Source organism: Rhinatrema bivittatum, chromosome 1 (assembly GCF_901001135.1).
Source record: "Rhinatrema bivittatum chromosome 1, aRhiBiv1.1, whole genome shotgun sequence".
In the NCBI taxonomy this organism is placed as follows: domain Eukaryota; kingdom Metazoa; phylum Chordata; class Amphibia; order Gymnophiona; family Rhinatrematidae; genus Rhinatrema; species Rhinatrema bivittatum.
In genome coordinates this window covers 627,394,650-627,421,640 of record NC_042615.1, presented here as the reverse complement: position 1 = coordinate 627,421,640, position 26,991 = coordinate 627,394,650, and the positions used below count along the sequence as shown (strand labels likewise).

The window sequence follows — 26,991 nt, the reverse complement described above, 5'->3', positions numbered from 1 at the left end:
GAGCATGCAGTACAAGCCCCTGAAGCAGGAACTCGAAACATAGTACTATGTTGGGCAACTGAAAAGGAAGTAGTCTTTTGCTAAGTGTACTTTAAATAAGAGGTTTTATGAGCATAAGAAACATTTTTAAAAATGGAAAATTCTATTAGCTGTTCCAATTATCAACTGTCACAAAAGGAGACATTTGGGCCAAATTAAAAAAAATAATTTAATAATTAATCTCTCACATGGGCTGATACAGGTTAGCCCGGGTTTAGCCACACGTTTTTGACGCGCTAGCTTTACCCCTTATACAATAAGGGGTAATAGCGCGTCAAAAACGCGTGGCCAACCCCCCCCCCCCCCCAAAACTAATAGCGCCCGCAAAATGCAAATGCATGTTGATGGCCCTATTAGTTATTCCCACGCGATCCAGAAAGCAAAATGTGCAGCAAAGCCGCACATTTTACTTTTAAAAATTAACACCTGCCCAAAAGCTGGCGTTAATTTCTGCCGGCACCAGGGCAGTGCACAGAAAAGCAGAAAAAACTGCTTTTCTGTGCACCCTCCGACTTACTATCATAGCGATATTAAGTCGGAGGCCCCAAAATTAAAAAAAAAAGTGTTTTTAAATCGGCCCGCGGGTCAGAAGACGGATGCTCAATTATGCTGGCGTCCGTTTTCCGAACCCGTGGCTGTCAGCGGGTTTGAGAACCGACGCCAGCAAAATTGAGCGTCTGCTGTCAAACCTGCTGACAGCCGCCGCTCCTGTCAAAAAAGAGGCGCTAGGGGCGCGCTAGTGTCCCTAGCGCCTCTTTTTACCGTGGGCCCTCATTTGCATAATAAATCGCACGCACAGGAGAGTGACCTGTACGCGCGTCGGGAGAGCGGGCGCTCGCCTCAGAGCGCCGGCACTCCCGCGGGTTTTACTGTATCGGCCTGACACGAAGAGAGGCTACCATAGACACTCTACTAATGTTCTCAACTCCTCCCACAGACCTACCTCCAAGGACCTGTCCACCCAAATACATGCACAGTATTTATTCACCTCCCAGGGCTCTGAAACTCAAAAAGATTTACTCTTGCTTTCAGCTTAAATTGCTACCAGCGGCTCCATTATTTTCTATCGGTGCATTTTAACACTTAAATGTTCTTTCCCATTTTTGAAAAGTGCACACTCTTAGTACATGCCTTATCACTTATGTTTAAGGTTTAAGGTTTATTATTTATATACCGTCATCTCAGCGGTAGCCTTCACAACGGTTTACATTACAATAAAAAAACATAGTAAGAAAGTTACAATCGTTTATAAATAGAAAAATAAAAGGTAAAATTACTAGCTTAGAGAAATAGCTTAAAAGATAAGATTACTAAAAGACAGAATAAAACTATACATATTAAGCCAATAAAATTTTAAAATATAAGTATATATTTCCAAGATAAACTTAAGATCACCCAGAGATGGTATAAAGCTTAAGCATCTGGCTATTTCTCCACATCGCTGTATGCCGGGTTAAACAACCATGTTTTAAGGTCCGTTTTGAATTTACTTTTATCTTGCTGCATTCTTAGTTGGACTGGGAGTGAATTCCAAAGTTTTGAGCCAGCAATCGATAGGGCCCTCTCTCTGACTCGACTAAGGTGAGCTGACTTGATTGTAGGGATTGATAACAGTACTTTATTGGCCGATCTTAAAATTTCTCTCCGGAGTGTGCAATCGCAGTGCTGCATTTAACCATTCTGTTTTTTCTCCATAGATAATATTATGTACTATACAGACAGCTTTATAAAATATTCTAGAATGCATCGGTAACCAATGTAATGCGAGCAGTGTTGGGGTGATATGATCAAACCTCTTTTTTCCTGACAGAATACGAGCAGCTGAATTCTGAAAAATCTGGAGTGGTCTGATTGTAGATTGGGGCAGGCCAAGTAACAGAGCATTACAATAATCCAAATTAGCAAAAAGAAGAGCTTGAAGAACGGATCTAAAATCAGAGGGTTCTAGTACTGGTTTCAATCTTCTTAGCGTCAATAATTTAAAATAGCCATCTTTTAATTTCGTCACAATGTGTTTTTTCATGGTCAATTCAGAATCTATTATCACTCCCAGATCTCTTGCAAATAATGATGGCGTTAAAGTGGAGTTCTCAAACTTAAATTCTGGGATATTTAATTGAGATTGCTTCCTTTCCAACAGTATTATTTCAGTTTTCTCTGTATTTAAAATAAATTTCATTTGTGATAACAGCGTTTTTATAGCATTGAGATAGATGGTTATTAATTTGTAGGTAAAATCAATATCATTTTCTATGGGTACTAAAAACTGGATATCATCTGCGTACATGTAAAATTTCAGACCCAATCCTGTGAGAAGATGACAAATAGGTATTAAATAAATATTGAAAAGAGTAGCCGAAAGCGTTGATCCCTGGGGTACTCCTGTTTGAAGTGGGATTTTTTTGGATAAAGAATTCTTTATTTTAACTTGAAATGAGCGGTCATTGAGAAATGAAGTAAGTCATTTTAAAACAGTATCTGAGATTCCTATTTCTTGTAAACGAATGATCAATGTGTCATGTTGGACGGTATCGAAGGCCGCAGACAAATCTAAAAGAATTAAAAAGTATCTTTTTCCTACATCAAAGCCTCTTAAAACTGTATCAGTCAATGATAATAAAAGTTTCCATGTTAAAATTCCTTCTAAAACCGAATTGACTAGGGGATAAAATATCATTTGATTCTAAAAAAATTGTCAAGCTGGCATTGTACTACTTTTTCTAAAATTTTAGCAATAAAAGATAAATTAGATATAGGTCTAAAATTACTCAATTGACTATTATCAAGATTAGGTTTTTTGAGAATTGGTTTAATAATTACATTTTTTAAGGCTTTGGGAACAATGCCTTCCGTCTGGTGAATAAAAATCCTGTGTCTGGTTAACTGAAACTGGACTCCTGGTATCTGCCCAAGTACCAGGAGTCCAGTTGAACGAGTAGATGTGACTCGGTTATTTACACTTTCGAATAATAGAAGGACTAGGGGGCATTCCATGAAGTTAGCAAGTAACACATTTAAGACTAATCGGAGAAAATTCTTTTTCACTCAACGCACAATAAAGCTCTGGAATTTGTTGCCAGAGGAGGTGGTTAGTGCAGTTAGTGTAGCTGGGTTCAAAAAAGATTTGGATAAGTTCTTGGAGGAGAAGTCCATTAACGGCTATTAATCAATTTTACTTAGGGAATAGCCACTGCAATTAATTGCATCAGTAGCATGGGTTCTTCTTAGAGTTTGGGTAATTGCCAGGTTCTTGTGGCCTGGTTTTGGCCTCTGTTGGAAACAGGATGCTGGGCTTGATGGACCCTTGGTCTGACCCAGCATGGCAATTTCTTATGTTCTTATATGACGTGATTACTGTTGTGGCCACCTCTGAGCCACATTAAGGAGAACCTGCTCCTGCAACCTGGCTCTGCCATGGGGAGGATGACCCATTGCTGGAGCCTCTGCCAGACCACAAGCAGCAGAGATGACACTGGTTAGATGGAGAGGCGAGGTGGGTGGGGAAGAAATGAAAAGAAGAGAAAAGAGGGAGGTGGTGAGGAAAGAGGCTGGGAAAAGAACAAAAAATCCAAAATGCAACCTTGATCTCAAAAAAAAAAAAAAAAAAGTAAAAAATAAGTACAAGCAAAAGCCATAGACAAAGAGTAAACATAAAAGAGCAAAAATAGAAAAAATGGTTTTAAAAGAGCAAGTAAACCACAAGGCTCCTAACTAAATCATTTTCCACCCTTGTCATACTATCTTAACAGACAATTTAAAACTATTTATAGGAAAATATTTCTCTTTCATTTTTTATGGGGGAAGGGGAAATGTTCCAGAGACAGGTGTAGGTAAGATGCCCATTTATAAAGAATGTTCTCCCCAATATTTTTATTTATTTTAAAATGTTTATATGCCGCTTAATCAATGGAGGGTAGGTCTAAGCGGTTTACACGTCAACATACATAATAAATATGAGCGCATGAGTAGACAAAAAGCTCAAGGAGTTCTTCTGGTAGGTGTTAATCTAGGCAGTATTATGTATGATGATTGTTCAGTCTACTTTCAACAACCATAGGTTCCTCTAAGCACACATGTCCAAGCATTTGAAAGTTAAGGGAATTCACATCTACAAAGCAGTGGGAGGCTATTTAAAACCTCATAAGAGGAGCTCATGCTTGACCAAAGTAGATAGAAAAACAATCACAAGCTGAGAAGTTGGAGGGGGTCAGTATATTTAACTGTGGTACTGTCTTCGCTTGACTAACTGAAGGCCTAATGAGTCAATCATCTTTCTGGGTCTTAACTTTTTTACTTTTTTAAATTAATAAATCAACTAAAAAGGAATCCAAACATTTGCACATTATATTCACTGCTTTATTATTTCCAATCTATTAAAATCAGCAAATAAAGTAATTTTGCGTAAAAAATTAGAAAAAAGACATTAACTTTGTACTACCATATGTAGAAGTTGTCTCTTCTGTTCAATCAGAGATTCAATTAAACAATTTGGCCAGGGGTGTCTGAACGTTTGCACCCAACTGTATATGGCATTTGTGACAATGGTCATGTAAGATGTGCTGTCCTTTTGAGAATTAAGTATAAGCAATAAAACCTGTCCTATAATGATAAATATATCTTTATACATCATACCTAAAGTACTAATTCAACATGCACCCAAAATTAAAATTTGTAAAAGGTATGGCTACAGGAATACTGACAGTCAGTCTGCTATTATCTAGAAATAATTGGATCACACCACTGCATCAGAATACTAAGAGAGAAATTCAGAACTATCTGGATCTGCAAGATATTTCTTCAGAACTGGCATTAAAGAACCTAACAAAAACCTAGGGGTTTTTTTTTAATATATTTTACTTACTACAAGACATAGTTCCACTGTCAACCTTATCTTACAAACACATCAGTCCCTTCTTGTTCCTTCCCCCTTCACACCACTATTGTAATGTAATCTATGATTCACTTACAGGTACAGGCAACATATCTTGCCTCTGCTCCCAAAAGCTATTGCCAAACTATTTTACAATTTAAAAATTCTACAATGTTCTACACATTACCATAGTTATGCAGGCTAAAAGGTTTTTGTTTTTTTTTTTATTAAGAACTGCCTTCATAAAAATAGTCACACAAGGCAGCCTACAGCAAGTTAAATTGGAGTTTAGAGTTTAAGTGGACTTTTTTTTTTTTGTTGTTGTCATGTCCTTTAGCCACACTGACATCACTTTCAGGCCAATGCAATATCAGCACGGGAAAAAAAGGCAATCATAATGTGAGCGCCTGCTTTCCTAACGCGCACCCATCCACCTCTCCTGGACGCACGATGTAGTAGGTTAACGAACCGCTGTGTTAAAAAGCAGGCACACTAGGGGAAATTGTGAGTCCCTAGCACCTCCTCGGCATCAGGCACCCAGGAGAAGCGGTTACGCGCAGGTTAGTAAAACGGATGCTCAATTTAAAAGCGTCCATTTTCCTAACCCATGGCTGTGCATATATTAGGAAAACGAACACTTGACCGCTGTCAAGACTTTTTTTTTTTCATGTTGCTCCTTTCTGTGAGTCCTCCAACTTAATATCACAAAATATTAAGTCAGAGGACCCACAAAAGAGCACTATTTTCTGCTTTTCTGTAAAATTTTGGGGCTGGTGTTAATTTTTGAGGGTAAAAATGTGTACTAATAGCCTCATCAACATAGCATTTACATGCGATGAGCACTATTTTTTACACGCTGGTTAGAACGCACTAATCCCCTTATTGTATAAGAGGTTATGGACGTTTGGCCAACCGTGGGTTAACCTGTGAGCTAGCCTGATCGCATGGTATTTCATCAACCTGTCTGCAAGTATGCTTATACAATGCTTCCACTCCTGATTTAAGTGCACAAAGCATCGGAAACAAATGTATATCAAAACAGAGATAAGGTTCATGTGCATGAAATGAGGTCAACTGAGAAATTACTACTTACCTGATAATTTCCTTTTCTTTAGGATAGTCAGATGAATCCAGAAAGAGTGAATTATGCACCTCTACCAGCAGATATCGACGGAGCAAAGCTGACATCACAGGTGATGACCTGCCAGTATTTTCTTCAAAAGCCAACTGTGGACAGACTAACAAAAAATGATCAATAACAGATAACCGTTTCTGTACTCAGCCAATAGGAAACACTAAGCTCTGACAAATAGGTATTAACACTAGTCTAGGGACTAGACTAACACCAGTAACCCCTGGAACACGCAGGAGAACAATAGCACAATCATTCGGCAGCTAAGGGCGGGAAGCTGGATTCATATGACTATCCTAAAGAAAAGGAAATTATCAGTTAAGTAGCAATTTCTCATTTCTTAGTGTCTAGTCAGATGAATCCAGAACCAGTGGGATGTACCCAAGCTACTCCCGAATAGGGCGAGAGGCTGCCCGCGGTCCAGGTGATAATATCTAGAAAAGGTGTGTAGGATCACATCGCAGCTTGGCAAATGTCAACAGGAAACAACATCTAACTTCTGCCCATGACACTGCCTGAGCCCTAGTGGAATGAGTTCTAGCCTGACTAGGCAACAGCTGTTCAGCATCCATGAATGTGGCTGTGATCTACTGTAGCCGGCAAAGCCGGCTCACCCTGTTTACTACCACCGTAGAGGACAAAACAGGCAATCCATCTTCCGGAAAGGTTTAGAAACCTCCAGATCTCTCACAATATGTCTCTTGACATCCAAGGTCACAACAAGCAATATTCCTCGGCATTTCTTTCCCTATCCAGAGACCACAGGGAAATGATCTCAGATTTTCCCTTGAAATCAGGCCACTTTTGGCAAAAAGGATGGAACAGTACGCAGCTGTATCACCCCCGGAGTCACTCGAATAAATTGCTCCCAGGAAGACAAGGCTTGCAGCTCAGAAATCTGACACAAATCGCCACAAGACACACTGTTTCAAGGTCAGTAACCGCAAGGAAAGGTGACGCATTGGTTTGACGGCAGGGCCTGCTAAAATATCCAAAACCAGATTAAACCTCCACAAGGGCACCAGTAACCAAAAGGGAGGTCAAAGATGTTTCATTCCTTTCAAGAAATGGGTCACATCTGAATAAGCCAACAAGTGACCACCATTCACCATATCCCTGAAACAGGCAAGAGCCACTACTTGTACCTTTAAGGAATTAAGAGCCAACCCTATTACCTGCACATAGGCTAAGGAAGTGGAGAACTTTTTCGCATGCAGCAAGGTGGCAATCACCACAGTAGAATATCTACGCCTCAGCAAGCAAGCCCTCGCAAAGGGCCATATAGTAAGACAAAATCTAGTCAAATCTTCATGAAGGACAGGTCCCTGCCACAACAGATTCCTGTGCACCGGAAACTTGGGGGGGGGGGGGGGGCCATTAGGAGCCTTCGCAGATCTCCATACCATGGTCTGCTGGACCAATCTGGTGCCACCAGAAGCACCATCCCTCAGTGACCCTCTGAACCTTTCTGCCCAACATGGGCCATGGGGGGGGGGGGGGGGGGGGGGGGGAAAGAGGCATACAGCAGCTTGTTCTCCGGCCATTCCTGAACCAGAGCATCAATATCCAAGGACTTCGGATATCTCCTGCGACTGAAGAATCGAGGAACATTTGCATTGTGAGAAGTCGCCAGCAAGAAACAGAAGACCCCAGCGATCCACTATCAGCTAAACGCCTTGTCTGATATTACCCATTCTCCTGGGTCCAGACTCTCCCTGTTGAGAAAATCTGCTCTCACATTGTCTTTTCCTGCAGTGTGAGAGGCCAAGATATCCTGAAGATAGACCAACTTATGGAATGGGCGGAAGTATATCTCCTGCGACACTTGCTGGCTCTTTGTTCTTCTCTGCCAATTGATGTAAGCCACTGTTGTTGCATTGTCCAACATTATCCAGATCGCTCGACCCTGCAACCTGAACTGCAAATACACCAACCAGACCACCCGGGCTTCCAGTCAATTGATGTTCCAGAAAGACTCTTCTGCACTCCAGCGCCCATGCGCTGTCAGCTCCTGACTGTGAGCTCCCCATCCCTGGAGGCTCGCATCTGTCGTGAGTACCAGCCAGTTCGGTGATCTTAGGGAAACCCTCTTTCTTAGTTGATTTGCTTTTAACCACCACCACTGCAGGTTAGTGCAGACCTCCATCAGTAGGTGAAGTTGAATCAAAAAGTTCTAAGACTGTGGGTTCCAATGAGACAGCAGAGGGCACCGAAGACGATGCAGATGCACCCTCGCCCACAGAACCACCTCCAAATTCGCTGCAATCAATCCAATCCCCTGTAGATAAGACCACACTGTCAGGTGTACTGTGTTCGTCAATAGACTTGCGCCATCAGCTTCTGAATACGGCCCTCTAGCAGGAACACCCTGCCCTGCTTTGTGTCTAACCAAACACAGAGAAACTCCAGCGACAGAGAAGACCTTGTGGGACCCTAGGCAGCTGTCTTCCAGAGTCTTGGCCCGAACCAGCCAGTCGTTCAAATGTGGGTGTACTAGGATCCTATTCTCTCTCAACTCTGCCGCCACCACCACCATAACCTTGAAAACGTTTCTGGGTGCAGTGGCCAGCCCAAAAGGCAGCGCCCAAAAATTATAATGGTGTCCCAAAACCGTGAATTGCAGAAAATGTTAGTGCTCTAGCCAGGTGGGAATAAACAAGTATGCCTTGAACAGGTCCAACGAGGTCAGAAATTCTCAACTGCACGACCATTATCACAGAGTGCAATCTTTCCATGCGAAAATGAGTCACCCACAAATGACTGTTGACCCCTTTGAAGTCCAGGATGGGATGAAAGGAGCTCTCCTTCTTGGGCACAACAAAATAAGAAAATATGGGCAATATTCCATTTAACACGTGGGTACTGGAACCACAGCCCTCAAACTGAGGAGCCTTGACAATGTACACCCCACCGCCTGCTTCTTCTGCAGGAAGTGGCAGGAAGACAACGAACACATTCCGATGAATACTGTGAAATTCCAGCACATATCCTTCTCGTATCACCTCCAGGACCCACTGTTCCAATGTGATTTCAAACCACCTCTGATAGAGAGAGGCACCCCCTATCTCCTGTGCCCAGAGGTGGGTTGGCAAACTTTCATTGGGAGGCTCGGGAGGTTCCACTACCTGAGCCCACAATGAAAGGACTGAGATCTACCAAAAGGACAAGTCCTCTGTAAAGTCGCTCCTCTGCAGGATTGAAGACACCTGGATCCCCTGGCATGACCTCTCATGTCAAAAGAGCGCAGCATCTGCTTCTTACCCTCCAGCAACTAAGGAACCAGGGATTCACCCCACTTACTGGCCAGTTTCTCCAACTCGCTCCCAAACAAGAGCAAGTCTTTAAAGAGCAATTTCGTATGGTTAGCCTTGGAGGTCACATCAGCTGACCAATTTCTTGGCCATAAATGATGCCTGACCTCTTGCTGAGGTGCGGACCAAATAGCAGCCCGCATCTGTTAAAAAGGTGGCTGCTGGCTCCAGAACTGCCCGCTGCCTTGGAATTCATTCAAGATTCATTGACCTCCTGAGAGAGAAGTAAACAAGAGTGAGCCACCAGAGGACAACAAGAAGCTATCTGGAATGTCATTGCCATTGCTTCAAATGCTTGCTTAAGGATGGCCTCAATCCTTCTATCATGCACATTCTTCAAGGCCGCTCCTTCCTCCAGGGGATACTTGTCCGCTTGGAGACTGCATAAACAAGTGCATCCACTTTTGGAAAACACAAATGCTCTCTCACCACTGGATCCAGGGGGCAAAGGCCTTCTAAAACCAGACCCCCCTTTTAAATTGTCCTCCAGGGTGCCCCACTCAAGATCAATCAATTTATGAATTGCCTCCATAACAGGGAAAAAACAAGAGGCTTTACGCAGAGAAACCAAAATGAGATTTTTCTTTGGCTCAGACATAGAATCTGCCCCAGGTACTCCCAGCATCTTCAACATCTATGAAGGAACCACAATATAGTCCTATAAGGTTCCAGTCCCAGGGGAATTTCCCCATCTTCCAGAGAGTCAGGATCAGCCTTCTCATCCGTGTCCAGATTCCTATCAGGAGGATCTGCTGCCGATCTAAGTGACAACTGGGTGAGAGGTCACCACCACTACTGGGTGGTAACCTCTCACCCACCTGACTCTAACCACCTGCGACTCTAACCTGCGACTAGAGTTCTTTCATAGATGTTGAAGATGCTGGGAGTACCTGGGGCAGATTCCATGTCTGAGCCAAAGAAAAATCTCATTTTGGTTTATCTGCGTAAAGCCTCTTGTTTTTTCCCTGTTATGGAGGCAATTCATGAATTGATCTTGAGTGGGGCACCCTGGTGAGATTGGACGGGGCAGAGGACTGCGCCTGAAGACAGGATTACAATCCTTGAAAATAATTCTACCCAAGAAAAGGCAGAAGGATCCATGCCAAAACCAGAAGGCATCTGTGCTGTGCCTACTAAGCTACCTTCTCCCGCTGACGAACCAGTTAAGGGAATTCCAAAGCCATGCCTTTACCCATGCCATCATCAGGCTGGGAAGAACCAGGCTTAGTAAAATTAGAGGAAGATAATTCTCCTTGAGCCATTAAGGAATGCTGGCACAAGTTAGAGGGCACTCCAGGCTGAGATGCCGGAATATTATAGGCAGCACAGAGGGAAAAGTGCTTAGGTTTCTTAGCCACAGACGCCAGTCTGACAGTAAATTTAACAGGCGACTGAAGGAGTGCATCCAACTGAATTCACATTAAAATATATATGTGTCCAAAATTTAGGCACCCATAATTTAGGAATCCCAAGGCCAGGCGTCGCAAAGCTAGGCGCACTTCCGCCCTTCCAAACTGAAGCGCACAACCAATGCGGCCCAAATTGTGCGCACAGGCAAGCGCGCACCTAACATGGAAGCTGCTACCACTTGAACACCCAAGCAGGCATTCTACTAAGCATCCAAAAACTAGGTGCACAGCCAGATGCACTTGCATGCACACTGTACTGAAGAGGGCAGCCTAACGCGCAGGAAAATGCACAAAAACACCATTGCAGCCTACCACATGGCACACAGAGTAAAGCCTAACAGCAGAGCCTAGCCCACACAGCCTGCTCAACCCAACAGGCTGCCCATGTCCTTTAACCTCCCTCAGGGCGGGAACGAATGTCAGAACGGCACACCGAGCAAGACCAGAAGGGGAAAGCCTTACAGACAACCCTTCTACCCTGTCTCTCTCTTTTTTTTTTTTTAAGCCTTACCTGAGCTCAGTCTTTCCCGGCTGAGTACAGAGACTGTCTCCGGCTGCAGGTCCCAAGAGGGCATATATCATCAACTTTCCTGCACCTGCTGCCTTTCAGCTGTTTTAACAGCTAAGTCCACACCAGTTGAGAAAACCACCTACTGGCCCAAGGCACTCATCCAAGGGACCATGGAAATCACCTCAGGAATTCTCAATTGGGGGAGGGACCATTTGGTATCACCACAGGAGAGTGGGGCAAATTACATTTCTTTTTATTTCTCCTTCTAAAACTTGAAGCAATCCCCAGTAGGGAGATGCACGTCCACCATCTGCTGGAGATGGTGAATACTGGGAGGCTGATGTCACGGAGAGGGTGGTGGATGCCTGGAATGCCCTTCTGGAGGAAGTGGTGAAGACCAGAACTGTGAAGGACTTCAAAGGGGCGTGGGATAAACACTGTGGATCCATAAAGTCTAGAGGACGTGAATGAAGAGTGGGTGGCTCGCGGGAATGACGGCTACTGCCTGGAAATAATACCCTTATTCAATAAACATACACACGGTTAATGCGACTCCAACATTGCTCTAAGCTTCAATGGCAAGAGGAAATGTGGAAAAAAGGATTTGCATTCACAAAAAAGCAGTGAGTAGCTTGCTTGTTACGGTAGTTACTACCCCAAACCAAATAAGTCTGATACTTCACTTTCAACAGCAAGGCTCTCTGCTTCAACGGCAGGGGGAATGAAGAAAACTGGATCTATATACAGAAAACAACCAACAAGGACTGAATTACATATTCTGGGTAAACAAATAAGCATGGGTGCAGCTTGCTTATTGCAGCGGTTACTACCCCTAACTAATTAAGCTAGATATTTCACTTAGATGCAGTTCCAACACTGCTCTCTACATTAATGGTGGGGGTGGAAGGGAAATAGAAACAAAAGGTTACTAAGAGCCAAGAGTAACAGATAAGTATGAGAAAAAAAAAGTGCGAAGCTTGCTGGGCAGACTGGATGGGCCGTTTGGTCTTCCTCTGCCATCATTTCTTATGTCACTTCAAGAGTATATATACTGTTGTCAGCTTTGCTCCATCGCCTGGTAGAGGTGCATAACCCACTGGTTCTGGATTCATCTGATTAGATGCTTAAAAGAACCCTGCAATTAATTATTCAGTGCAAGGACTATCCTACCTCTCACCCCACTGCATAGAAGGATTTTACATGATTCTTCTAAGACATGCACTCTCTACACGTTATGGTTTTCATTTTTTTTCTATATATTAGTTAATAACTAAGCCCCTCTTTCTCCAATTTGGCAAAGGTCTTTCTACCAGATACTTTAACTTCTAAATTTGAGAGAATTACATCAGTAAGGAACATATCTTTCTAACCCTAGGTGGATAGTGGGGTCAATAGTTGTCTTGAACAAATTAGTCTCATTCATTCCCTTCAGCATGTTTCCAGTCAAGATGCAAAGCAGAATCATTTACCTTCTCCCCCTCCCCACACAAAAATAAACATTTTAATTGTATACAGAGAATTTAATTCTAGCAACTCTGCCATCCCACGCCTTTACTGAGCAGAAAAGATACCCAGTACCTGGCACTATAGTGATGGAGACTGCTCATGTATAGATCATTCAGCTTCTAAACAATTTCAGCACCATAGCACACTACTCATAAAACTAACGCTTAAAAAGTAAAAACCAAACTCCACACTCAGCAGCTCCACTACCAGCACAGAATTTGTCAGGGCAAAGAACAGCTTGATCACCCTCGGACAAAAGGGAACCTTCCACTCACCATGCGAGAATTTCCCGCCCCACGGACCCAACATCTCCATTCCACTTTCTCCCAGAAATCAGTACACGAAGACTTCGCTCCCAACCCCGCTGGGCTCCTATATCATTTCCTCTCCCCAAGGCTCGAGTATAAACACACAAGAGCCGGCCCAGGCCTCCCTAGGCCTCAATTCGGGGGCTTATATTTTTTGACTCCTCGCGGCTCCCTTGTTCTCGAACGGCCGTGGTAAGACTCGTCCCGCTACCCCCACACAGCCTCTCCCGTAACCCAAACACAAACTGCCTACTCGGAAGAAACAAAACAGCGGCAAGAAGTGCACCTACCTGCCAGCACCACTCGCAGAGCCGCCCTCAATCCCGCCCCCCGCGCTGCGCATCATTCGCAGCGCCGCGGCCTCATCCCGCACAGCCACTCACATCACTTCCTTCACTCCCGCCGCGACGCAGGGCAGAGCGCAGCCAATGGCATACTGGTCAGGAAGTGTAACGTTCCAGCAAAACGTCACTGGCGGCCCCTGCGTCGGTCTGTAATGGTATTGAAGTGCAGTGGGATTCGTTAAGGTTAAAGAGGGGAGGCCACCAGCGTAGCCTCGGCTTCTCGGGCACTTCCTAAAGCGGGAAATGGGTCTGGGCGCCCGCGCATGCGTTCTTTGGCTGTGAAGGTCTTGATTTGTTAAGTAGTTCCTAAGCAGTTAGAAAGAGCAAAATTCAACTAATTTGTTCAGATTTAAGAAAGTTCTACGGGTTTCCCAAAGTGTTACGTAAAGTGCTTAAGAAAATAATACAGTTATAAAGTACATAGAAAATAAAGACAATTCCACGATTCTGATGATGTACAGTATAGCCTCTGGGCTCTGGCAGAGGCAGCAGAATACGTTTTTGGCTGAGAAGAGTAAAATAACCTCCTCTCCCCCCAACACACACACACATCCACCATTAATATTTTGTATTTATGCCTTTTAGTTTTTAACATTCCAGGCATCGACTCTTCAAAATTACAAATCTTCCTAGTATACTGTCCCCCAGGCTCATTAGAACAAAACTGCTCTCCAGTCATAGAATTCGTGATCGTCAACTTAACATTCAATAAGCCAATCATCATCCTGGGTGATTTCAACCTGCCTATGGACATCTGCCCCCTCCCAGCCAATGCAAAACCGTCGCCCGTATGACATAGTGAGGGCAAAGGTAGCGCCGGCGCCATTTTGAAGATTGGCAATACGGCCCGCATGCAGGAGGTCGCTCCCGGACCCCCCTGGACTTTTGGCAAGTCTTGTGCGGGGGCAGGAGACCCCCCCAAGCTGGCCAAAAGTCCCTGGGGGTCCAGCGGGGGTCCGGGGGCGATCTCCTGCACGCGTGACGTCGGGAGCCAGGAACCAAAATGGCGCCGGCGCTACCTTTGCCCTGTCACATGATAAGGGCAAAGGGCCACCGGCGCCATTTCTCAACGCAGCCGTGGCCAGAGAGCTGGAGATCGCGTCGGGACCCCCCCACTGGACCCCAGGTAATTTAAAACATTTTGGGGGGGTTCGGGAGGGTGGGGGATTTGTTTTAAAGGTTCGGGGTGGGTTTTAGGGTTTTTTTGGTGTGCCGATTTTCCCGCGCCCTATTTAACGATACAATACAAATGCCCCAGACGATAAATCAGGGTCATTTGTATTGTATCGTGCACTCTAATGATTTTGGACGATTTTAAAATTATCTGACGATAATTTTAATCGTTCAAAAACGATTCACATCCCTAATAAATACGAATTTCCAGCAACACAGTTCGCTCTCTTTATCTCTCTTTAATTACAAATCTGTGATCTCTATCTGTGCAAGAGACTTTTAGAAAGGCTGGGAATACAGCCACCTTCCTGGCTTAGGCTGAGCAGTGGTCCCCTTTGGTTAGGGTCCCTTTAATGGACTAGAAAACCCTTCCCTTTTGGCAAAAATCTGTCTCTGCACAGAGTGAATGTCTTTCTTTCCCCAAGGGTTGTGAAGACTCTAATTGGATGTCCTCCAGTACAGATACTTTCATACTCACAGTTAGGTGTCCTTGGTCTTGATGGGGATCCCTGATGGAAGGAATCCTGTATGGGACTACAGGTTTCAAGCTCCACTGATGGGTAGGAAGAGGGCAGAAAAAACACTTCCTCCCAAGTCTTGAAAATTAATTTCTTCTGTTCTCCAAAAGCAAATTGTTACGGATCTGATAATGAATCCCTTAGTAGAACAACAGTCTTACCTTGGGCCGAAGCTGACACGCTTAGAGATGATGCCGGATCGTCCCAGGACTGGTAACTGGCGATAGGGTTCAATCCAAGCCAATACCAAGGCAGGCAGAAGAGGACAATATCCAAGCACAGTCCAGGGTCAGGGCAGGTGGCAGGTAAGAGAAGACCCAATTCCAATCCGAGTCAAGGGCAGGCAGCAAGAAGGCAATATCCAGGCACAGTCTATAGTCAGTGCAGGCAGCAGGCAAGAGAAGAACCAAATCCAATCCGAGTCAAGGGCAGGCGGCAAGAGGGCAATATCCAGGCACAGTCCAGAGTCAGGGCAGGCAGCAGGCAAGAGGAGAACTAAATCCAATCCGAGTCAGAGGTAGGCAGCAAGAAGGCAATATCCAGGCACAGTCCAGAGTCAGAAACGCAAGAAACACAGGAATCCAATGAGCGCACCAGCACAAGCAAGCCTGTAGCCGAGACAGTGCTGTGCTGGAACCAGGGCTTTAAATATCAGAACTTCCTGCGTAAACGTGAGGACTTCCGGGAGGGGTGATGACGCGTTTCGGTGGGCGGAGCCAGGATGCAACTCATGCCGGGCTGCATTACAGCCGGGAAACGCCGCTGAGCGGCGGCACTGCAGGGAGTCCCCAGCTTCAAGGATCGTCGAGTGGTAACAGTACCTCCCCTGCAAAGCCCCTCCCTCCGCCTCCTAGGGTGAGGTTTGAGAGGGAAACGCTGATGAAACTCCTGGAGTAGATGAGGCGCCTGTGTATTACAGGCTGGTTCCCATGAATTCTCTTCTGGCCCGTAATTTTTCCATGAGATTAAATATTGTAAACTCCCCCTTGATCTTCTGACGTCCAAGATTTCTTCGACCTCATATTGTGTGTCACCCTGCACAATTGAGGAGGTGGTTTGTCTAGTCTTCCTAGAGGGCCAAGACAGGATCACTGGTTTGAGCAATGAAATGTGGAATACATCATGGATGCACAGAGTGGGGAACAGATGAAGTTTGAAAGTGACCTTGCTGATTTGTTTCTCAATGGGAAAGAGTCCAACAAACCTGGGCGCAAATTTTAAGGACGGTGTATGTAGTCTGAGGTTCTGAGTGCTCAGCCACACCAAGTCCCCAGGTTGAAGTTGGGGCCCCAGTCTCTTCCTCCTATCAGCCTGTCTCTTATCTTTAGTGGAGGATTGTTGTAATAGACGGATCTGCTCCCATAAGTCAGTCATGGACCGGATAGTTTGGTCTACGGCCAGACAAGAGGAGAACGTACTGATGAGAAGCAGAATCTGAGGGTGTCTTCCAAAGATCAGAAAAAAAAGGTGATGATCCTGAGGTTGGGCCACATGATTATTATGACAGATTTCAGCCCAAATCATCCTGTTGTTGATTCACATAGCAACGCAAGAAGCTCGTTGAGTTAGCAAAGGATTGGTCTCGGCCGGTCTAAGCTACTCTGCCACTTCCATGCTACCGCTAGAAGCTCTCTCTCTGCCCTTTGGGGTATTGCTAACCTGGGTACCCGCTCCTCGGGGGCCCTCTGCTTTATTTCAGGTGCCTTACAAGGATCAGGTACTCGCTCCTCGAGGGCCTGCTCTCCCTGCCTCGGTGCCGCTACCAACTTCTTCAACCTGGTGGAATCACATACCAACAGCAACCATCTAGTGAATAATCTAACTCTCAGTTTATCTCATCCACAGTGCTACCTTGCTGGGAAACCTACACCGGAATTCCCCTATACCAATGGGGTGAGAAGGATCCCCTCTGCCGAGGGTCCTGAGACTGCTACATCCAGACTACCTCACTACTGCCACCTCTGGAGGTACACTTCAAGCTGTTTGATAAAAGAACTAACTATGTGTTTGTGCGTCTGCATTTAGCCCAGTACTGTGGCGCCTCATGGGGCTCCTCCCCATGGGCGTGGTCATCTACCTCAGTACCCAAGAATCCACCCAAACACCGCTTAACCATAACAGCAATCCAAGGAAGATTTTGAATCAAAGAAGTATTTTTTTTCTCTTTTGTTGTGAGGAGGTTTTTTTTAACCATCCCTTCCCACTGGGAGCCAGGCTGGTAAAGCAGGTTCCTGATCCTACAGACTTTTCAACATGAGGAGTTACCATTTAAATTAACTAAAGGAGACAAGTAAGATCTGGAGACCCCCTCTGGATCTCCATCTATATGGGACCAGGACACAGGGCTGGATGTTCAGGATTGCTCTGTAGGCTCAGGTAGGATTGTTTTTGTGGTAGACTGGGACCCCTGTTATAGAAACCCCGGTAGGCCACTGGGAGAGCTTTTGTGCACAATTTCATCACCATCGGAAGCTCTGCCTTAATTGTTGGAGTAAAAGACAACTACCTAGAAGAACACCCATGTTTGTACCAAAATCATTTGTAACTTTATTTTTATGGATGAAATGGACATTAATTTTGACTTTTCACCAATCAGTAAATTATTATTTAACACCTGTGGGCCGGTCTATCCTCTGTCTCAGCCCGAGATACTGGCCATGTCAACCTATATTCAAGAGAGTCTGACCTGTGGATTCATCCAGCTATTTTCTTCCCTGGCGGGAGCCGGTTTCTTCTTCGTTGCGAAAAAAGATGGATATCTCAGATTACCATGATCTGAATGCTATTACCAAGAAGGACAGATACCCCCGCCTTTAATAACAGAACTCTTTGCATGCAGGGTGCCAAGATATTTATGAAATTGGACCTCTGGGTCGCGTACAATCTAATTCGCATCAAAGCTGAGGACGAATGGAAAACTGCTTTTAACACCTGTGATGGACACTACAAGTATTGGGCTTTGCAATGCTCCTGCAGTTTTTCAGAAAATGGTCAACACGATCTTTCGTGACCTGCTCTTCACCTGGACGACATGCTGATCTTTTCCCAGACTTTGAGCTCCCATTGTAGAGATGTTTGGACCGTTCTTCAGTGCCTCTGAGAAAATAACCTCTATGCCAAATTAAAGAAGAGTCTGTTCGAGCAAGAAGAACACCCCTTCCTCAGGTATATAGTCTCCCGAGACAGATTTCAGATGGATCCAGCTAAGGTAAAATCCATCCTGGAGTGGTCTCGCCCAGTAGGACTCTGAGCCTTACAAAGGTTCCTAGGGTTTCAAATTATTACCACCAGTTTATTCCTAATTACTCCTTCTTGGTCGCCCCCATTACCGTTCTTACTTGCAAGGGCACCAGCACCAAGGATTGGCCGCCAAAGGCTCCTGTGGCTTTTGAAAGACTAAAGGACACCTTTTTTCACAGATCCTCTCTGCGCCACCTGCTCCCCACACTGCCCTGAAGGTAGCTGCTTCTACCCTTGGGGTAGGGGCTGACCTCAGCCAACACAGCTCTGAAGGTGCCCTTCGTCTGTGTTCCTTCTTCTCCAAGAAGTTCTCCTCAGCTGAGCAGAACTACAGTATTGGAGATGGGAGCTCCTGGTAGGCAAGTTGGCCTTAGAAGAATGGCATCATCGTCTTGATGGGGCTCAACATTGCAGCACCATATATACAGACCTCAAGAACCTTGATTATCTAAATCAAACTCAGCAGCTCAACTCTAGACAGGCTCACTGGTCCCTGTTCTTTTTCCATTTCGATTTTGAGTTTCAATACCACCCTGCACTCAAAAATCAATGAGCAGATGCCCTTTTCTGCTATTTCAGACTGAGGACTTCTTGGAAACTCCAAAACACATTATTGATCCTGTTAAAATACTCTTGGCCACAGCGGTACCTGTTTCACCAGGGAAGATGGTAGTTCCTTCTAAATTACATGAAAAAATGTTGAAATGGGCCCATGACTCCCATATCACAGGACACCCTGAATGGGCATGAACACTCAAATTGCTTCAGCAGCACTACTGGTGTCCCCAAGTGAAGCAGGACGTTAAGTCCTACATCGACATGTGTCCTACCTGCGCACAGCAAAAAGTCTTGCACATCTGCCCTGAGGGCTGTTACAGCCACTTGTCCATGGATTTTATTGTGGATCACTCTCTCTCTCTAACGGTGTCACCGTGATATTGATGGTGATCAATCTTTTCTCCAAGATGGTGCATTTCATCCCATTGCCTGGCCTTCTTTCTGCACCTGCATTGGCACGTTTCTTTACCCTCACAGCTGCACAGCTTACTAAAAAAACATCCTGTCAGATAGAAGAATTCAGTTTACGCCTGATACTGGCCCTCCCTCTGCAAGAAATTCGGCATCACACTGGACTACACTATAGCCTACCATTCATAGGGCAATGGGCAAGTGGAGCATACCAACTAAACTCTTAAAACTTTCCTGTTCGCTTTACATCAACGAACATAAGGGCAATTTGGCTGCCCTCCTGCCCTGGGCTGAATTCTCCCACAACAACCATATTAACGTGGCCACTGGTTTTTATCCCTTCTAGGTTGTTTATGGGAAACAACTCTTGCCACCACTGGTGACAATCTCTTTGCCTGCAGCTCAACTTTCAGCATGAGGACTATATCAGCTATGGGAGAAAACCAACCAATTAATTGAAAAGACCACCACACGAGCCAACAAGACAGCTGATGCCCAAAGGAGACCAGCCCCCCCACCCCATTTCAGATGGGGGGGAAAGTTAGGTTAAGGACCAGACACTTTCATCTGTGGCTTCTCTAATTACGATTGGCATCCCGCTTCATTGCCCATTTCCAGTGCTATGTCAAGTGGGCCCTGTCACTTATCAGCTGAAGCTACCACCTACCTTAAAGATTCACAGCATGTTCTATGTTTTACTGCTCAAATCACTGGTTCTATCCTGGCCCTCCAGAGCACCACCTGAGCCCCAGGTGATTGTTATTAGGGAAGATGGAGACCTTGAGCATGGGAAAGCTCAGAGGCCTTCGCAATCTGTTAGGGATCGCTAGGAGAGCGGTCCCATTTCCGAGGAGATAGTGTGCCCTTGGACCTCGGCACAACCCCAGAGGACTCCAAGGCAGAACCAAGGCTGGTGAGACATTTCCGAGCCTGGGCTGAGACCAGGAAGCCAGGTCACTGCCAACCTGCACAGCCTGAGTGAGACCAACCATGCAAGGACCTGCCGCTGGGAACGGCAAAGGCAGCAGATCGGACAGGAGATGAGGGCAGATGAAGGCTCTGGAACATGAAGACTGAAGACGAGAAGCTTGGGACATGAAGACTCAGACGAGAAGCTTGGGACGAAGACTCAGGATCAAGGTTCAGGAACAAAGTCTAGTACTGGGTTGAGGCTGCGACGCAGCGCGCCCTACACAGCCCACCACACGGCGGACCCACGGGACTGGTCGCAGACCTCGCTTGAGTGCGAAGCAGACTCCAGACGAATACGTAGAAGATGAAGCCGGAACATGGCGAAGATTCAGTAGAAGCCTGCACCAAAACGCGCCCTACACAGACGCCCATGGCTGGTCACGGACCACGCTGGAACGGAGCAGGTTCAGTCAGAGTCTTAGGTATGGACGGAGCAGCCACAAGAACATCCAAGGGCTGAGATAAGATTCAGAATAGGGTCCAAGACAAGACTTGGCTTCAGGCATGAGACACGGGACAAAGGCGAGACTTGGGTTCAGGTGAAGATGACCCTTCGGAGGCTTGCGCTGCAGACAAGAAGACAGGCTCATGCCACGAGGTGACAAGACACGACATGGCACGCCAGAAGAGATAGCAATGAGGAACCATGGGTCCAGGAAGCAGAAGCGGAGACGAGGCATCAGGAAGGAACATCAGGAAGACCACGAAACATCAGGAAGATAAGGGATATCCAGAAGAGACCAGGAACCTGAAGAACAATGAGGAATCCCACGAAGAACAGGAAATACCAGCAAGAGCGAAGACGAGAAGTCCTTGAGAGGAACTAACTCCTTGCGAAGGCAACTAAGGGCTGGAAGCTGGGCCCTATATAGGGCTGAAGATCAGGAAACGCCCAGGGAGGAGTCCAGATGGAGCCCGGGGCATATCCGGCCGCTAGCCCTTTTAATCTGTGAAGGAGGCGCGGCCTGTGCCTTAGGAAACAGGAAGCAGGAAGTTCAGCACCATGGAGAGTGGCCATGCTGCCACTGTGAGTGCAGGAGCCTGAGCAGGCCATGACCAGGCCCGACGTTAGAGCAGGGGTGTCCAGGCCGCGAGGGACAACTGGGAGCGGTTCCTAGCTGCAAATGAGGCCGGGGACTGTAGCTTCCGGGCCGCAAGGCTGAAGAGGGCGGCGGCGGCACTCCCTGCCATGAGAGGGTCCCAATGAGAGTGGCTCCGTGCCGCGCTGAGAAGTGAAGGAAGTCGGCGGCCTCCGGGCTACATCGGAAGCAACAAGAGAGAAGAGAGATCTCCCGCGGCTCCAGCCGCAAAGGTAAACGCCTGTTTCGGTTGGCCCGCGAGCAGAAGTATAACAATTGTATTAGAAGAAGACTCGGTATATGAAGTCCAAGAAGTCCTGGATTCCTGCCGGAGAGGCAAGAAAATTGAGTACTTCATCTCCTGGAAAAACTGCAACCCAGAAGAGAACTCATAAGAGCATTTATCCAATATATTGGACCCCAACCTGCTCAAAGAGTTCCACCAACAGTACTCTTCAAAATCCAAACTCAAATCCTCAGGGAGAGGACTTAAGGGGGTAGTGTTGAGTTTCGCGGCTCGTGGGGGCCTCCCATGAGCCACGCTACTCACCCCAACGTGGCCGGACCTCCTTTGCAAATGCAGCAGAATGCTGTCATCCCTGCCAGTGTAACAGAATGCCACCAACTCCCTCTAGCACGTGCACCAACACTTCTGGATTTAAAGGGCCCACGATGGGAAAACCCCTGTGGCACCCTTAGATGACGTCACTACTTGCTCCTATTTAAAGGCAGTTCAGATGCCCTTCAAACACCTCAGCAACAGGTCCAGCAACATTGTCGTGTGTGTTACTTCCAGCCTTCATCTGCCCAGCCTATTACAATCTTTGTCTGCCCAGCCTGTTCCAGCCTGTTCCAGCCTTCGCCTGCCCAGCCTTGGCTGCCCTGCCTACCTCCTTCCCTCATTCTCTCCCTCGGATGGAGACCTGGCCTTCACTCTTGTTTGGATTCTCAACTCTCCTGAACGCTGCCTGCCTTGACCCTTGCCTGGACACTAGACTCACCTGTATTTTGCCCGCCCCTAACCATAGCCTACCCTTGGACCATGGCAGTCTTCAGCAGAGACCTTCACCTAAGTCCTACCAGTCCCAGCACCCAAAGGCTTGACCTGAGGGGAACATGGGCTGGTAAAGGTGAAGCTCCTGATTGGTCTCTGCTTCACCTGGGTCCACCTGCTGGCAGTGAGAACCTGCAGGTATCCAGTCTCACCCCAGCCCAAGAGTCCAGAGACACAACAACTCCTTTATACACCTATACCATATTCGCCAACTGTACAACTATTTTGATAAATAGAACCTTGCTACCATAATACACACTTTAATCATCAACAGCACTGATTGCTGTAATTTTCTATTCAACAGCATCTCACAATATAATCTCAAATGCCTCCAGCATGGCTGCTGGAATTCTAGTAGAGACCAAAGCAACGGACCACATAAAACCAATCCTAAGCTAACTATACTGACTACCGGTTAAAAACAGGATAAGTTCAAAATGTTTTTTTCATCTTCAAATGCATGAGCAATGAGTATCTTTCCCAACTCCTATTATCCTTCACTCCAACAAGAGAATTTTGATCCTCCCAAATGGCCCATTTATCTTCTCCTGCTCTGTCTTCTTCCAGACTAACCTGTACGAGACTTCGCACATTCAGCTGCTAAGCCCCAAAACTAAGGAAGTTTTTCACTACCCCATGCCTGGAGACATTTCACAAGGCTTGGCTATTCAACCAGGCCTTCCCCTAGATTCTCTGTCAAAGACTGTAATGAAAACTGTGACATAGACGTCCCTCTATCACTGGCTAGTTGAATCTGAACACTCTTATTTCCTAGATGCCTTTCTCTGCACTTGGGCCTCACTTGCTACAATGCATTTGCACTCTTATACCTATCATTTCATTTCCTTTGTTTCTCTAATCTTATTTGTTTATTTCCTTCATGTTTGTTCCTATGTGGATTGTAAATTGTGAGACTAACACTACTGTAGCTAACATTTGATTTAAATTTGATTGTAATTCACCTTGAGACTTGCTTGGAAAAGGTGGAATAACAAATGTTCATAAATAAAACTGTACAGCATTAGTTTTTTGTTTTAAATATATATATATATATATATACCAACTTGTAAGTTATGATCACAGAACAAAAATGTACTTGACATTCTTTCACTGAGGCCATCTATTTTTGTGTCTTTGTGGTAGCAGGGCCCAGGGCTTTTTTTCAGCGGGTATGTGCCAGTACTGAGTAACAGCACTTCCATCTCCTGCTTGATTTGCCCCGTGTTCACTTAAAAAAGCATGCATCCTGCATGTGAGTTCCAGCACCATGTTTTCCATAAAGAAAGTATTCGCAGAACCTGTGATGTGGAATGCACTTCCAGATACTTTAAGGGCTGAAACTAGGTTGGCCAACTGTATAGTTTGGACTGGACAACCTGGTTTTGCACCCAGTTGAACACTGTTTTTCCAACCAAAATGATGCAGCTTTTATTTAAACTGGCAAAATCGATGGAGCATGAGTAACTCCTCTCAGCATGGTCCCTTTTCATGCATCATTTTTGTAATCCCCCTTCTCACACTGGCCACCTTCCTAGCCTTGAAGACCACTCACTCCGGATGGAGGAGAAGTTTTGGGGTTCCATGGAACGGAGGCAGAACACTTCTGCAGGGCCACTGAGTGGAAGCTACCACAAGAAAAAAAAATTCAGTCCACTCTCAGATTGTTGCTTCAGGCAAAAAGAAAGTTTACTCAAAAAGTCCAGAAATAAAGAACAGATATTTAAAATGTTTCCAAAAAATTTCCATACTAATGGTTCTTATGCAGATAAATCTCTTCAAGGACTGCAATCCTACTCCTTCCAGGCACTGAAAAGTCAGACTAGGACAACTTCACCTTGTTGCTCCTCCCTGTATCCCAGCCCCTTCAATACTTCTCTTACTCCTAACTCCTTCAAAAGCTTCTCTCTCTCTCTTTCTCTCTCTCTCATGTTTCTCCTCATACCACCTCCTGTCCCATCTCTTTGAGGGAAAGAACCAATCTATCACTCAGCTAAACTTTCATCCCTCTGAATGCCTCCTCAGCCCTCCATTGCTGGAAAATTCCCCATATAGTACAACTCTAGTGGCTAAGCAAGGGCCACAATTATAAAAATGAAGCAGTTTTCCAAACTTGCTTATAATGCCCCTCACCTCTGATCTGAAGTGCCTTCGGCAAAATGCTGCTCCATGAACCCTAGCTAAAACTTTCTGTAGCTCTGACTTCCTTTATAGATCCTCCACCTGGGACCTCTTGTAGCACTGGCTGATGATATCACATCCTACATGAGTATATAAAGAAGTCCTTTGCAACCAGCCAGTGCCTCAGCAAAAGGTCTTCCTGCAGCCTTGAATTGTGTGTTGCTTTCTGTGTGCTTAGTGTCCTTATTTCTGTGTCTGCCTTGCTCCTTGTCTTTCTTGCCTTGCCATACGCCTTACACCAACAGCAGGTGGACTTGTTCTTACAGTACTTTTACCTAAGCTCTGCCAGCCCCTGGAACCCAAAGGCTCATACTGTGGGGAATGGGGCTGACATTGGTAAAGCTCCAGCTTTGGTCCTAGTAAGAACAAGTCCATCTGCTGTTGGCGTAAACCTAGCAGGTTTGCCTCCTAGGCTGCGTCAACCATGCCACAGCCCAAGGGCTCATATTTGTGACATTGCTTGTATAATTTATTTTCATTTTATTAGGTGAGGAAAAGGATCATAAGTATCAGTGCAGATAGGAAATCTTGGGGAGACGTTGCTGGGGAGGGGAAGACCAGTAATGGAGGAGAGGAGAGGGAGAGAAGACTGAGGATTTATTAATTTATTTTAGAAATTTAGAGTTCTATATTCAGAGACAGTCCGGATAGCAAAGTTAGGGGGTTATTTTCCAACTCACGTTATAGCCTTTTCGCATGCGTTAAGGTGTTTTGTGGCACCCTTGTCACCAGTTGTTTGCTCATTGATGCCACACCATTAGCCCTTACCTTAAATGCTGGAGATGAAAAGTAAGGGGAGAACCATTGCAGCACTGTATCTCCTATGCTATCTGAAGATAATCTGGATAGCAAGATGACATGAGACAAAAGCAGGTGGCATATCCAATATATCACAGTAATTGCATTATCCTTACCAATGAATAAGGTTTTCATTGGTAAGGGTAATTAGAAGCCACGTTAATTAGAGTCCAAGGTGTTTCTGTCTTCAATATAATAATTTAATTGCTGCAAAACACATTTTTCAAGAATGAGATTGGGAGAATGAAAGATGGGTAAGATCAAGGAAGGGGTGATCTCGAATCTGGGATGGAGGAAGAAGAGGGAGAGGGGAATTCCAGGATTGAAGAAAATGAAGAGGGAATAGGAGGGGTTTCAGGGTAGCTTCCAGGATCGGGGGAGAAGGGAGAGTTAGGAAAGAAAAGAGGGAGGTTCCAAGATATTAGGGATAGAATATGAGATCAAGGGAGAGAGGATCTGAATTGCAGTTGGAGTTGGGGCGAGAAAGAAGACAGGTGTCCCTACCATGCCACAGACCTGCTCACCCTTGCATTCTTCTCTAACCTCCCTCCCAATCTGCATATACACACATACCCAGCAACAATCCTCTCATGCACAAACCTCCCAGCATTCCCCTCTCTCTCACAGACACTCATGCCCCCTAGCTGATCCCCTCTCATCCAGAAGGCCTCTCTCATTACCCAGTGATCCCCATTGAGTCCCCTTCTAACATCCCTAAAATGATCCCCTTTTTGCACTGTCTGATCTAGGTTCATCCCACCCCCTCCTTTTCCCTGCACACTGCTTGGAGGAGGAGGAGCTGGATCGGGAAGCCGCAGGTTCTCCGCTGAGTGAGATTCAGGACTGCTGGAAGGCAGCCAATCTTCAGCCAGCTTGCTGTCCCCAGATTTTTGCTGCCCTAGGCAAAGTCATAGTGTGCCTAATGACAAATCCAGCCTGTTTACAGAGTAGCTTAAAACAGATAACAGCAAATATTGATAACACTGCAATAAATACTTAAAAAAACAAAATGTAAACCCCCCTTGGTGAGGTGCACAGAAAAAAGGGGGGTTACACAGTTCCCCAGGCTGCTCCTCAATATCCCGGGCCTTTCTTCTTTTTACACGTCTAACGAAAGCCACTTTGGGGGGGGGGGGGGGTTAAGCTTCTGGGCCCCTGGTGCTGTACTGGGTAACACAGTCTCTGACATTAACTCGCCCCCAACTCGTTCAAACTGGTCAGTATACTCTGTAGAAGATGTCTTCTGGTAGGAAAACACACTCGAATAAAGTACATAGTCCAATAATGGTGTTCAGCTGAAAAAAAACTTTAACTTTTAGCAGCATACAAATGTATTTGTTTCAGGGGCATCTCCAGCTAGCAAATTCCATCCCATGCTTAACTCTTAATCCCTGGTGGGGCATTTGTTTTATGGAGGTAAGATCTTGCTTGTGGCCCAGATGATGTTATGTTGAACCCAGTGCAGTGCACTGGGCATCAGTGGGCACTGGGCAGTTTTGCAGACTTGCATATATTGGGACAGCGGTGCTCTCTAAAGCCAAATCCCCAGTGGGCCTCTTTTGTACTTACAAGCTTGGTGT

At 45.6% G+C, this 26,991-nt stretch overlaps 1 protein-coding gene across 7 annotated transcripts in view; it reads right to left on the bottom strand.

The window, feature by feature from the left end:
- The window catches only part of PJA2 (praja ring finger ubiquitin ligase 2), a 269,482-nt gene extending 255,822 nt beyond the window's left edge, over positions 1-13,660 (bottom strand). For 2 of the 7 annotated variants that reach the window (XM_029572061.1, XM_029572099.1), the window contains exon 1: positions 13,054-13,311. In XM_029572061.1, the coding sequence (XP_029427921.1) occupies positions 13,054-13,093 (40 nt within the window). In that variant the 5' untranslated portion in view covers positions 13,094-13,311. Of the gene's footprint in view, positions 1-13,053; positions 13,312-13,376 lie in introns of those variants that run through there. The other 5 variants (XM_029572105.1, XM_029572114.1, XM_029572082.1 and 2 more) reach the window with 4 other exon arrangements.
- Between the last annotated feature and the right edge of the window lie 13,331 nt (positions 13,661-26,991).